At 39.6% G+C, this 14,417-nt stretch overlaps 1 protein-coding gene across 1 annotated transcript; it reads right to left on the bottom strand.

Annotated features, from left to right (window-relative positions):
- Positions 1-3,334: 3,334 nt before the first annotated feature.
- Positions 3,335-13,856, bottom strand: chpfa (chondroitin polymerizing factor a). The gene is made up of 4 exons (XM_059343153.1): positions 13,401-13,856; positions 9,703-10,267; positions 7,900-8,082; positions 3,335-7,774 (listed from the first exon to the last, which is right to left on the bottom strand). The coding sequence occupies exons 1-4, from the start codon at positions 13,688-13,690 to the stop codon at positions 6,512-6,514; spliced, it is 2,301 nt and encodes a 766-aa protein (XP_059199136.1). The 5' UTR covers positions 13,691-13,856; the 3' UTR covers positions 3,335-6,511.
- Positions 13,857-14,417: the final 561 nt, after the last annotated feature.

The raw sequence follows: 14,417 nt of genomic DNA, 5'->3' as shown, positions 1-14,417 counted from the left end.
TAGAAAGCAAGAGATTAACACAAAAGTAAGTCTTATGGTGCACACGATGGCTGCACATTAAGTTATGTTAAGTTCCTGCAGTGGTTAATGGCTTTAGATGATCTAAATAAATGCAAGCCAGTACTGAATTTCTAAGACTAGATGGACAAACTCAGTGTTCTATCAAATTTGGCCTGACTTGACACAATTGTGGCAGTAGAAATAGTTAACTGGGCCTCCTAATAGCTCTTATCCTCGCTTACCCTTTTGCCTTCATCAGCCTAAAGTTACTTACAGTGCAGGCACACTTGCATCATCTTATGGAAAATATTTGTTGAGCTATGTATTCATTGGACAAACATTTAGGAATGTGCTTTCTGAAATGATGAAACGCCAGAGATTTTTTAATTAACTCACCCACAGTTGCCCCACCATCCATATATAACAATGCTATGGGACAGAAAGCACTTCACAGTCAGTTGTAACACAGGACTATGTGTGCTAAATCACAAGGCAGCTGTTCTTTATCTTGGTGGAGATCGTGGGCCTTTCCCATTTCTCAATTTTTCTTGCCTCCTCTCTCCTCGTCCCTCAATCCGCCGGGTTACAACCTGGAAATCATTCTCAGTGCTCCATCTTGAAGGACAACCCAATTCATAAAATGCATCTTCTTGCCCTGGGAGCTATAAGCAAGAATATAGTGGAGTGGACTTTGCAGAAGTCTTTTTGGCGGCTGTGACATTTTCTTTCTATTTTTAACAACTTTATTGAGACAAAATACAAAACACTTGTGTATACTCAAGGGACTCAAGGTTGTGATAAAAATATTTTAAAAAGTGAAATAAATATGTTGTAAAGCTTACAGTGGATTTAGTGTTTTAACTGCTTCTTTATTTGTACACTCAAATGTAGAGGGAATGTATTGTTTGATATGGATAGTCAGCTGTGGAGAGTTTCTACTTGCATATTTGGATTTGTGAACACAAAATGAAGTCAAAATGACTAAATTAATCAAATAGTACCGTGAACAGAGAAACCTGTGACATAGTGAAGTGGCGTGACAATGGACAGATGATGCAGCTGCGCCCATGTCTTATTTAATTGACGTTGCTTTGAAATGACAGCTGCGAGGCGAGGATGTCATTTTTTGAAATGCCTCTTCCTCACCTTCTCCGCTCATATCCCTCATGGGCTGGATTAAGATGCAAGGAGAGGAGGCGAGGAAAGGAATCGTGGATGGACAGACTGGGAAATGGGAAAGGCCACGTGTTTCCCTGATAGCGAGCAACTGCTTTGCTATCAGCAAAACTTTAACCTCATATCCTGTCTTGTTGGAAATTGTTTTGGACTGGATTTTAAAGTTGTACACAAAATCACACCTGCTTAAAGCCCCTTTATGTTTTGACAGGCTTTTGACAATCCACTCTGGGAATTTTATGAAATACTTCACATTACAGGATATCATGTTTACAAATGACAACATAATTTTTCTGTTAATTTGATCGATGCTTTCTGTTGTGCAATATCGCTATTCATCTTTAGCCCACAATGAGATCCCACAGTCCTCCATCTGTCAAATCCCCTCCTCCTGTCAAGTAATCATGGGCTATACATGGCTGTTTAATATTCATAATCATGTGTCACTTTGACATTTTCAAAAGGTTCCCAATCACAGTCTCTGATGGCATCCTGTACAGGCTATGCATAACAATCTTCTCCTCTGTCATCAATAATTGTAGCTATCCTCAGATGAGTCACACAGGAGCTGGTGTGTTGAGATGAATACGAGGCTGCATTATCACTGTAGAGTTGTGTTGCTGGAGCCAGGAGTTGATGCAGAAAGAAGGGGTTTCTATCTTTAAGATGCTGTGCACTGTAAAAACTCAACCTGAATACTTCTGTATGCAAAAGCATTTTAAAAACACAGATTAGAAAGAGTTGATGTTAGAACAGCATGCTGTCCCTGTGAGGTGCCACGGTACTGATGTGGGCGGCAGGTCTGTACTGTAGCAGACGGGACAACTTCCCTGCTTGACAACATGTAGCTCACATTCCTTGCATTCCTCTCAGAGCGTCTGCTCTGAGCTCCTTTCTTGCACAGCTCTTTGGGCCTACCGACTTTTTATAGCTCCATGACATTCAGTCACATGTGCTTTGTCTCCTTATTATATTATCCGCAAAAATTGATTTTCATCCGACAAGCCACCGATGTTAAGTTTAGAGTATCTGCTGTTATGTCCTTTTTTCAGCCGCTTATTTTTAGCTGAGGTCTGAGAGGTCATGTTAGAAGAGAGAAAATATGAGTGCAGTGACACAAGCAGCTGTCAGGAATTCCTAAGAAGCAGGAACTCCATCCCATATCATAAAAGAGCAAGGGAGTGGACCATCACTGCAGAAACAAGAATTGCTTACATTTTGTACAGATGTGTGATTATTTACTTGTGATTATTTCCTCTGTTAGAACACATTTTATAAATGTTAAATATGGTAAATACAATAACTATTAAAGTTTAGATTGGTAAAACCAGTGCCTCCTAAATCCAGAGCCCAATTTACTTTGTAACTTGTCTATTTTCTCTTCACAACAGTCAAAATGTCTCATTTTAAATCCTTTCCACCACTGACTAAGACATTTGTTACAAATATGGCTTACAAGGTTGCAAAAAGACTGAAGGCATCCTAAAGGTAGGTTCAACTCAGAGGGTCTTTGAAGAAGTGTAATTATCTAGTTAGGTTAATGTGATTTCTTGACCATTTTCTTAATGTCTAGTAATTTGTGTCACTCTGTTTCTTAAAATCCCCTCCAGGTGATTTGTCGTGAAACCAGCAAACTTCTAGTACCAGTTTCTAGAAGACTTGAAACAACTGTGTCCCTGTGTGGGAGGAGAAAGTCCTGGGATCGAACGTAAAGCGAAGTACAAAATAATGACTTACAATTAACTCCCAGCTGCTCTGTAGTTATGTGGTTTTACAGCATGCCTCAGGGTAGTGCATACGGACCCTTGAAATAACTAAAGCTGTAATTAAGGTCGCAACGTTTTCCCTGTTTTTACCCAACCCAGACATCAGGAATACCTTGGCTCTGACATGGGTAGGAATGTTAACTGCAGTCTTACAGAGCTGGGAACATGTATGATAAAAGCTTACCAGTTTGTGTTACAAATATAATTTCTAAATGTTGTTCATAACGCTGCTCACCTCAGCAACTGGCAGCCTGTCCTGGTCTTGGACCTGAGCTGCAGAAAGTAACTGCGCTCTTCCGCTGACACCTAAAGGACAAACTGGATTTTGTAACTGAAATACAAAATATACCATTTTCATATATATTTTTAAAGACAGCAAAAAGAGCAAATGTTTATATTCAAATACTCTTTATTTAAAAATTACAATAATTCACAGTTCATTTGGGAATTACAGCACACAATTAAATGTGATGAGCATTAATTAAAATGTATCACTTTGGTTATACTAGTACCCATATGCATACAAAGTAAAATACAGTATATGTTTAATTTTGTCACAAAAATAATAAAAGAATCAATTGCTGTGTACATAAAGCTACAAAAGGCTTAAAAATAGAATCTATAAAATATTTATACATGTACAGAGAATGTCATGAAAGTCTCTGTTAGTGCGGAAGTTCAGAATCTGCATAATTCATAGAGAAATGACAGATAAATAAGTTATGGACAAAATACTTTGAGACTTCGCTCAGCGATGGTGGCTCTGTTAACAACGCCTGGTGATTAATCTGCCACGCTCACTTAATTTTAAGCTTCTCATGTGTACAGAAGGCAGAGACGACGCAGATCACCACAATAACTTCATATTGTAATCTAAGCCCTCCATCTTTCACAGTGGTTTTTGGAAGATTCAGTTTCCAATTGCGCACATTATTAGTGTCACACTTTTCTGCTCTCGTCAAGAAAGAGATGCGTTATAAAAAAAAATGACCTCCGTGGTCTTTGTTCACATGGCAGAAAATACAGCAAACACTGATGAGGATCACAACTGTGGATGTAGTGTTTCCAACAGATACTTTGAATCTGATTAAAGTTAAATAAAAAAAAGGACTTGCCTTATTTTGATCCATTTCAAAGTAAATATGATGATGAAAAGTGTCTAGTGTCAGCAAAATACATTAAAAGGTCTTGACAAAAGAAATTACAGTGTATTTACTTAACAATAAACAGAAAGCACGAGTCTTACTTTGTGTAACGTGATATTCACACTGCTGTACTTGCAGCAAATGTCTTTGAATTTAAAAGTCCTGTCCTCCATTGGACATCTAGCCAGTTGTGTTATCTGTAATATTGCACATCATAATATACTAATAACTTTCTGGTGTCCAGTACCTCAACCTCCACAACCACCACTGAATAATGTAGAAAAGGCCTCCCATTGGACTGCACTGCGGCTGGGAGAAAGCAACAATTTCTAAAACTGAGCTCAGGAAATGGAGGACACTGACATCATTCAATAACTTACAAAAATCTTTAACAATACAGTCCAAAATACTTTGGAACATATAAACATCCTCTTTAAGAGTATAAAATCAGTCTGCTATACTTGATGACGTGAAAAAATGTCTCATACATTCTTAATTTCAACATTTCTATACTAATTAAATCTTGTTTTAAAGTACCACTTCAATGAGGACCCACCTGGGCAATCACTTCAGACATTTACCAAGGTGATTTTTATCCTCATTATTCATAATTCTCCTTTCCCTCCTGCATGTAAATGTTCTTGCAACATCTAAAGATTTCACAGAGAAAACTGTAACTCAAATACACAGTGTTGGCCCTCTGGAATATACTAGTGTTCATCTGTGACCTCTGAAGATCAAGAAGAAGATACTTTTTACCAACTCCTTTCCTGCATTGAGGCACGTTTACAACCTGTGGATGGTTGTGATCACGAAATTTGCAAGTCACCTTTAAAAAATTGAAGGTTCACTGAATATCCATTCAGTTTTCTCAGCTATGTAACAAGCTTTATCCACAGTGAAAGATAATCTCTCTCACCCATTCAGAACTGTTATTCATGTTGTAAGTTCAGATGTGTAACACCTGAAGGGTTAAATATAAAATCTGTGTAACAGAAAGATCATTTTAACAGTCACCATATGAAAACTCAGTGTCAAGGCACATGTACAGAAATGCGCTTTTAAAATACCCAAATCAGTAAAAATTAAAGTAAAAAAGCACAATGTTTCAACATGAAGGAGCTCACAACTTGTGGTGCAATATGCTAACGTACATCTAGTAGATAAAGCTCCATGTAACAGCATCTTTGATATTAATGTTAAATGAAATGACATTCTAGAAATGTAAAAGCGCTGCTGCTAGCACTTCCGATCCTACTGAAAAACAACAAAACCACTATATACCAGCTTTTTGTCACTTTTTAACTCTTTGATTTCAAATTCAACCCTCCCAAAAGAAACTATAAGCAGCTGCACCTTACACTTCTAATATTTGTTTATTTTATAATACCTCCACAACTCAAAATGGTCGAAAGGGAGATATTTCTTCCAGGAGTTAACGGCCCAAGTATGATAAAATCCCTGTGAATATTGGAATTACACTGGACCCCTGGAGATAAGGACTAACTTCAACTGGCTACCCATGTAGCCTTGTGTCCACTGCATGTGAAGCGGACATCTTAAACAAACATAACAACGGGATGGCTTTATACTTTCCACATCCACAGCGGACAGATTTGGTCTGCCTGACGTAATTATTGTCCGCCCATGTCCATGCTCACAGTCTGTGTACAGCTCCCCCCAAAAAAGGACTTTGTGCAGACCGTATACATAGAAAGCATGCAGACTGCTCATGCTCAAGTTGTTGCACAATCCAGTTCAGCTGGTTGGCCAACGAGAGCAGATTATACCTAAATAGATGCTTGTTTAGAGAGAAGGTGTTCGGGTGATCCACTGTTACCATATTTATACAATCTATCTCCAAAGGAATACAAAGACATCCGATTACCATTTTCTTTCCGTGTTGAAAGATCTTGATAAATATGGCAGTTGGGAACAACATTTCTGCCAAGTGAAATGGAAAATGCTCATATGTGAATGCCAGACTGACGCAGACCCTCAATTGTCGTAGGAATAGAAAAGAAGTTCACAGCTGTCTGCAGACGTGGAATGCGGAAAGTTTGCCCGAACCTTAAGCCAGCACTACATCAAGGCTCTGCTGTTTTGAGTTTCTGCCACACAGTGGTCAAAAATGCTAAATGCAGCTTTCAGAATCACCAAAGTAGCAAAAGCATTTGGTTCTAGAAACTCATCTGTATGGACAAGTATTGTAAACATTTAAGGAAAGGTTTCATTAGGAATGTACTGCATATATTTTCCAAACTAGTTAAAAATTCTAGAATAATCCTTGATGCAGACTAAAAGATGGAAAATGACAGGCAGGGTCACAAATGTAGTCTCAGCTCCCAGACATGGCTGTCCCAAATTCTAGCTTGCATCAAAATCTATTTAAAGATTTGGAGGAGAAGAAGTTTACTGATGTTTTCAAGTGCTGTTTCCTTGTTCTTGCTCAAACAGCAGCATGGCCAGCTGGGAGCGAGAACCGAGACCTTCCAAGTTGCTCTGAACACATCTATGATAGATGTCTTCACTGAGCCGTGGATTGCACGCTTGGTAGTTGTACTGCTGGTGCAATGCTGGCTCCACTGCCCTGAATACATGCAGATCCGAATACTTTACAAACATATCGAAGATGTCCAGAGTCTCTAGAATCTCCTCATTCTCTTGGACGTCTGAGACCATTCGCGTGCGTGTGGCCATGTAGTCCGAGTTGTAAAAACATGCTTCATCAAATGACTTGTGGTCAAAATGTCCTGCGTCCTTGATCAGATCCACCGTGGCTGGATGCTGCTGGTTGGGAAAGGCTATATCAGGGTTGAAGTCCTGGAAATGGACAGGGAAGAACACCTGCCAGTTGTTTATGGAATTCATTCGGCAGCGGTTCAGAAATTCTGAATTGACATTTGTGTTGATGTGGGCCAAGAAGAAAAGCGAGTCAACTGGATGCTTCTTTGAGATGATGTCCATGAATTTGATCTGGGATGGTGTTTCGGTCTTGACGCTTATCCATGGGATCTTTACCGTCGGGTACTTGCGTTCATAAGTGTTTATCTGGGTCTTCACGCTGGCAAAAATATCGTTCTGGTTAACTTGCTGGGCCTCCACTGGGTCATAAATAAACAAGAATGTTAGGATTGCATTTTCACTGGTCTCAAAAGCATTAGAGGCAAAGACTTCTAGGAAATGATCAACAAAGCCCCTGTCCTGCAGAGTAAGAGGTATGATGATGTGAACTCTTGTAGCTTCAGTGACATAGGGCATGGGAATGATCTCAATCCGACTTAAAGGTCTCACCAGATGAACTCGCTTGGTGATGGAACGGCTGTGACCTTTTTGGTTCACCACCTCAAGCTGAAGGTCCAAGGTGTACTCCATGCCCCTGATGGGGTCAAAGCGCCTGTAGCCGTTAATCAGCTGTTGCTTCTTAAGGTGTAGGACAGGCTTGTACTTCTTGTTCAGCTCTGCCATGGCTACATCAATGACATCAGCCACATCCATGCGGTCAATACCCTGCAGCTCGCACTTTGGAGCGCCATCGATGCATGAATAAATCTCCTCCTCTGTAAAGTATTCCCACTTCAGAACTTCAAACCGAGATTTTGGTTCAAAAGGTGGATTGATCCCGACGGGCCACTGGGCGCTTCGGTTGCCCTCAAAAGCAACCACGCTCACGTTCTTTATTTCTGCCTGTGGAAACACAAGAAGTGTTCAGCTCTATACAGTTGCCAACCAGCCAGAGGTAAGCACAGAGAAGACAGGTTTTTATTTTTGACTGAACCATGGGTGATTTGTGACACTTGAAAGCAGCTTACCTGCAGCTTAGCAATCTCATCGTAAGTCTTCTGGAGTTCAATCTCAGTGAAGTATCTGTGCAGCTTGTACATCTGTTCAGGGTCAGACACTGGATGGACAGTCAGGGCATTCTTGAAGTGTTCGCTCTGTTCTTTACTGGGATCAGAGTTTTTCCCCAACTCATAATGGTGGTACTGAAACCCCTATGGAGAAACAGAGGTCTTTTCATGAGGCATCTTAAATCCGGAATGACAGAAACATGCTTAATGTTTTTCCAGGCTTAGTTATGCTGTGCTACTTCAAACAGGCATTACACAGTATCTAGACAGCATCTTTGGCTCGTCTCCACTACAAACAGGTTGGTTTAGACCATAATTGAATAGTGAAGGGAAGCCAGAGATTCACTTTGTGGGAACCGATACTATTGTGATGCAACAACTGTCTATTGTCGGTGTTTTGATCATTTCAGGAATGTAATTTGTTCTGGGAATATGAGGCTTAAGAGTTGCCTGATTTGAATTAATTCCACCACTTTTTATATAGAATAAAGTACAACCACAGGGAAATAAGGCTAGAAAGATACAGGTAAGAATTTTACATTTGAAACATAGTAACACAAAATAACTGGCACCAGAATCCCACTTAAAGAGACAGTCACTTAAGCTGAAAACAGAGTAGTCACCTAAAGAGCTTGAGTGATTAAAAAAAGTGAATCCAATCTGATCAAGCTATTAAAAGAACAAAGAATGGAGACACTACTTAACTGAGCAGCGTGGCCACTCTGTTGTTAATGTTTGCCAACAGCCTGTAGTGGTACACTTAGTGAAGCATTATCCGTGCCTAATTGTCATCAAAGTTGTCTCTTAACAGAAAAATTGATGTCAGGCTCTGTGTTCAAGCTGTTTTCTTCACCCACGCCAGGCCTTTTAACTTTCCCCCTGCTTCCCTCCCTCATTTAGGGGACTCGGCTGGAGCTCTTCTGGCTCACAGCACTTTAGTTAGCCATGCAACTCACTCTCAACTGTGTAACAAGATGGTTTCCTGCTCTGTGACTTAGCCAAGGAGGAGGACATTAAAGTAACAGACAGTGGAATAACTCAACATCAAAATACTGGCCTACATGCATATTGTAAGGAAATGTTTATACAGGACAACCTTCTAACAATATAATTAAATATGCTGACACAGAACACAAACTTTAGCACTGATGAAGCAAACTGTGCTGAATGCAACAAAAACCATTACCTGGGAGGTCACTGGGACAGATCAGGACTTCACAGAGCTTGTTTGACCTTAAATGCTAATGACATTACAGGAGCAGGGCATGTTGACCCACAGGGGATTTTCACACCATTGAACCTAAGCAAGGCTGAACTCAGCTGCTCTCTGCTTCCTGTTTACCTATTCCACACTGCTGCTGGGGCTGTAGAAAAAGAAAGGCTAAAGGGTATTAGCAATCTACTCTGTAATATAAATACCACCTCTGTGCTAGCGTGGTAATTACACTTTTATATAGCTGTCTGTCAGTTTTAAGTGCTGTCCCAGAGGCAAAGCCTGATTTCTCCCGTCACAGTTTTGTTTTACTGTCGAGAAGGAGAACCCCTGCTGTAACCTGTCTCACAACCGTTCTAAGTGACAGTCTGAGCATTTTTTCCCCCGTTGCTCGTCATTCATTTTAACTATCAGCTGCCTCGTTCTTCTCCCTTTAAACATCAAACATTATGAAGCTGAGACACAGTTTTATAGATTAAAAAATGATGTATTATTGAGAAGAGAGGTGTGTGGTGTTGAATGAGTACAATGTGATTATAGACTCAACCTACCTCATATTCACTGACACAGTTTGTGTTCGTGTAATCAATGATGCATCTTCCAAGCCATTCATCAGGCCTTGCGCTCAGGATGTCATTCCTACAGTTTTCCAAGTAGGGCTGGAGTCGGAGGAGCAAAGTACGTGACAGGAGGTATCCAAACCCTCCGTAGCAGTACTTCCCTTCCATTTCTCCCCCTATGAACTCCTCCGGACTGCCCATGTACAGCTCTCGATCCATACTCAGGTGATCCACCAGGGTTTTGATGCGGTCAGCTTCTGTGTAGGCGTCATCTTGGATGAAGTAAAACCAGTCGTATTCATTGATGTAATGGTCGAAAATGTATTTGATATTCTGAAACATGTTCCATATCAGTCTTTCATCTCCGTGAGAGACAACAAACATGCCGTGAGGGACTTTTCGGTTGCGCATGCCAGTGAAGAAGATTACAGTGTCCAGGTGATGGCTGATGGTGCGATTGACAGCTACACCCAGAGTGTTTATGGTGTTTTTGGATGTCAGGACTCCAACAAACAGACGCTCTCGCATTCCCAACTCTGTGCTGATGTATTTAGCCCTGAAAAAGACATCAAAGAGCTTCTAAATAAATGCTTAATAATCATTTCAATTAAAAATACACTTTTAAAAAAAGACTTTCACCAAATAATTTTTTGGGGTTTGACTAACTGCTACACCAAAACACATCAATGTGACTACCAGCTGTAGTTTATATAAAGCTGAAGTTTTGGATCCAGACTAAACTTGTGATTTTGTCCACCGAAAGTCATTGACTTCGTGGGAGTTTTAAATATGCCATCACACAGATTAAGAGGAGAAGCCATAAGCTCTTTGGAAAAGTAAACATGCGAGGACTTGTATAGTGATTCATCGCCGAAACCATGAACCAACCTCACTTCTTTTATACTGTTCGGCATCTATTAGAGCTGCAACAATTTGTGGATTAATGATTAGCAGATAGAATGAAAAAGACTCAGCAACTTTTCTACCGAGCAAAAATACCAAACATTTGCTGGTTCCAGCATTGGATGTGCTACTGTTATAGCATACATATATAGTAAATTAAAGGAATACTTTAGCTGCAAAATAACTATCTGTATATCAGTTACTCACCCCACATTACATTGAATTCTTGAAGACAACCAAATAAATAAACTGGGAAATCTGAATTAGGAAATTAAAAGTAAATGAGGTCCACATTTAGCAACAATATAACTATCAAAAAAATCCATTTCAAACTCTCGCACAACTCGTGCTGTATAATCAGGCGTGCCCGGGATGAGTAGCCTGCACATGCGTAACAAAGTTTATGTGAAAGCGTTTTAAATTGTAAGAATTCAGCCTAAATGCATGTGTATGGGAAGCTATGCCTCTGGGTGAATGAGACTTTACTGCACAAGTTGTGTGAGAGTTTGTAAATGGATGTTTTGATATAGTTTTTTTATGTTGTTACATGTCCAACCTGAAATGTCCCCCATTTACATAATTTACAATTCATCAAGAACTTTCTGTAAATTTCAGGTCGTTATTCTTTTTTCACTGTGGTGGGACAGGAGAAAAAAATATTTCTTTTAGAACTGATGGTTACATGGGGTGAGTAATTGATACACAAATTGTCATTTTGCACACAAAGCATTCCTTGAGATATATTTTTGATATACATTTTGAACATCTCTTTGGGCTTTGGAAAGTTGTGATGAGCCTTTTTCACCACTTTTTGACATTCCATAAACTAAATGATTAGTCAAGTAAACAATCAGCCCTAGCCCTTATACTACAAACCACTGCATGACACTAGTTGTCTTTAAAACCTGAATGCTGAAACGCTTTAAGGTCTAACCTCAGCAGAACTTTTCCACAGGGAAAAGTCTCTTTCTCAGAACTGCAGTGCAATGCGACCACTTTGGGTGTGAGAGCTAACATTCAAACAAGGTCTCCATCCAGGAAATCTTGGAAATGTCTGCCTGTTTACAAAAAAAAGGTTGAACTCTTTCAGCATGGAATAAGATGTAGTTAATCTTAGCTCTGTGGCAGGGAATGCTAACAGATAGAAACCAGCCACAGAGAGAACTGGTGCTGGACACTTTCTATTTTATCAGACTTTCTGTGGAAATTTGATCGAGGCAACTTACATCATCGTGGACTGAGTCATAGGACTTGGCTTTAGATTTGACTTGACAAAATAAAATAAAACTTACCACTGAACTTGTACGTAAATACCAATATCATGATAGGCCAGTTAGTTCAATGTCAGCATTACTTTTTCATTATTATAAAGTTCAGTTGCACTATTTAATTTACAAATATTTAAAATAATAATGTATAACTTATTACTCAGTTGTTAAAAAGTTTAGGAAATTAGTATTGACTGCCTTGACTAGTGTATATTGAGTTATCAATACTGAATGTTCTCAATGGCTTCAATACTAATTTTCCACAGTATCTATACACTGGTACCAGCCTGGCCCTATGCTCTCTGGTCTCTCTAACAGTGAGTTGACAAACATACACACCCTGTCTATTGTTAATGTGAAGTACAGTTATTCTTCAGCTACTTGCCAAGGGAAAACATTGTCATGTTATAGCTTTGTTACACGTAGCTTTAAAAAAACTAAATTAAACTAAATGAAAAGAATCTTACGCCCTCAATACTTTTCAAGGTATAGAATTGAAGTTTGAAAGTCCAGTGTGGTGACAACACTAATCTTGACTTGAGTGCAATGACTTGAGACAAATTATGACTTGGTCCCACCTCTGCTTGCCATGTGGTTTTATAATATCGTCACACTGTTAAAATAATCGCCTAAGTCATTTTTTGTCAAAATAGTTTTTTTTTGTCTAAATCATCTCCTCATGATGACGGCCACCTATGGTAAAATCACCTCCATCCTCAGTGGATCAGATCATGTGATTTTACCCTGTTAAGATCATCACTTCTTTGACAATTTGCCACATTCATTGGCATCAGATAAGAACCCAGCAAAGAAGAGCTAGAGGGAGATTGTTTAGTTCAGTTTAGTTTATCAGTGTTTTATTGTTGACACTAATTTTGGTAACACTTTATTTTGAAGGTGTCTACATGAGAGTGACATGAGCGTGTCATAAACATGACAAGGGATGTGTCATGAACATTAATGACACTTTGAAGTAACATTAATGCTCATGATACTTGTCATGTTTCTGACAGGCTTGTGTGACTCTTCAAAATAAAGTGTTACCATATCTTGCTTAAGTCACAAAAGCATGTTAAAAAAAATCCTAAGTCATTTATTTCTCTTAAGTTACATAATTTACACACAATGTTATTACTATGCCAATAGCCATCCTTTGTTAGATCCTTTTTGAGTGAAATGATCAATAAATGTCATATGTTACACTTTTGGTTTAGTTTTTTGTGTTTCCTACACTTGAAAAAAATGAGTTAGGCGATTATTTTAACAGGGTGACGATATTAGTCTTATTAAAAATCAGTATTCAATCTCATACACACATGTGACACCTGTACACCTAGCAATGTTTGAACACAGTGATTGAAGTATGAGTTACTGAGGATGAGCTAGGGCCGCCTGTAAGCCTACCGTAGTCTGTAATAATGTGGCCTGTATTCAAAACAACTATAAACCATGTATTTTAAGCCCGGTCGGTCACAGACTGTGTTCACCAGTTAAAGTAAATAACCATGGGAAGCTCACCTGAAAACTTTCTTCGGGGCGCTCTGCTGGACTTGTTTATATGGGACTATTCTTGGTTCAAAATCCTCTTCGGACTCCACGTCGTTGACAGTGGATATAGAGTTGGGCTTTCTGGCTCCTTTGAGCTGTCCATCCTGACTCAAAGTCGCATCCTCTCCTTCCTTACCGTCAAGGTAACATGCTTCTTCCGTCCAGTTCACGCTCAATAAACTCAACGTAAAGCCTAAAGAAATGCCGATAACCACCGGGCCGAACGACCGCAGGACAGAAACAAACGCTGAAAATCTCATCTTGTGCGTCGGCTCTTCTATCTGACAGTCCCGCGTCGCTTTAAGGCGTCCGAACAGGCCTCTGGTGCGGGACAGGTCAACTATACATCAAGTCTGACTCGAAGCAGCCGTACCGACAATCAACTGGAGGAAAAGATGCAACTTCTTCCTTAAATTTTACGCAGGGTTCTTACGTGTCAGTGTAGCCGCTACCTGGCTCCTCCCCGAGCGGCCAGACGTTAGCAGGAGAGGCGGGTCTAGTTCCAGACTGTGTGAAAGAATGCACTCTACGCAGGGGCGGAGGGATATTCAACCAGAGCCGCTGAGTGAAGGAAGCGGAATGCGAACTGGAACACAACCAGAGTGTCTGTTTACACCAGGTTTACACCCACACACTCTGTGGTTTACAGGTGCATCTCAATACATTAGAATATAATGAAACGTCAATTTCCAGTTGTTCAAGTCAAATAGCCCCAACTAAGTATTGACTGCATATACAGTCATGGAAAAATTATTAGACCACCATTTTTTCTTCAATTTCTTGTTCATTTTAATGCCTGGTACAACTAAAGGTACATTTGTTTGGACGAATTTAATGATAACAACAAAATAGCTCATAAGAGTTTAATTTAAGAGCTGATATCTAGACATTTATCAGTTTCTCTGATCATAACCAAAATCATTATCAAGGAAACCATCATATTTTTCCAAACACATGTACCTTTAGTTGCACCAGGCATTAAAATGA

The sequence above is a fragment of the Centropristis striata genome, chromosome 10, assembly GCF_030273125.1.
Source record: "Centropristis striata isolate RG_2023a ecotype Rhode Island chromosome 10, C.striata_1.0, whole genome shotgun sequence".
Taxonomy (NCBI): Eukaryota; Metazoa; Chordata; class Actinopteri; order Perciformes; family Serranidae; genus Centropristis; species Centropristis striata.
The sequence above is the reverse complement of the archived record's forward strand: the minus strand, read 5'-3'. Positions and strand labels throughout refer to the sequence as shown.

Excerpts from the sequence above, each read along its gene's own strand:
- chpfa (XM_059343153.1), bottom strand. The coding sequence starts at position 13,690 with ATGAGATTTTCAGCGTTTGTTTCTGTCCTGCGGTCGTTCGGCCCGGTG. Across the intron at positions 10,268-13,400 it reads GCCCCGAAGAAAGTTTTCAG|GGCTAAATACATCAGCACAG; the intron begins GTGAGCTTCCCA and ends TGTCTTTTTCAG. Across the intron at positions 8,083-9,702 it reads ACTGTGTCAGTGAATATGAG|GGGTTTCAGTACCACCATTA; the intron begins GTAGGTTGAGTC and ends GTTTCTCCATAG.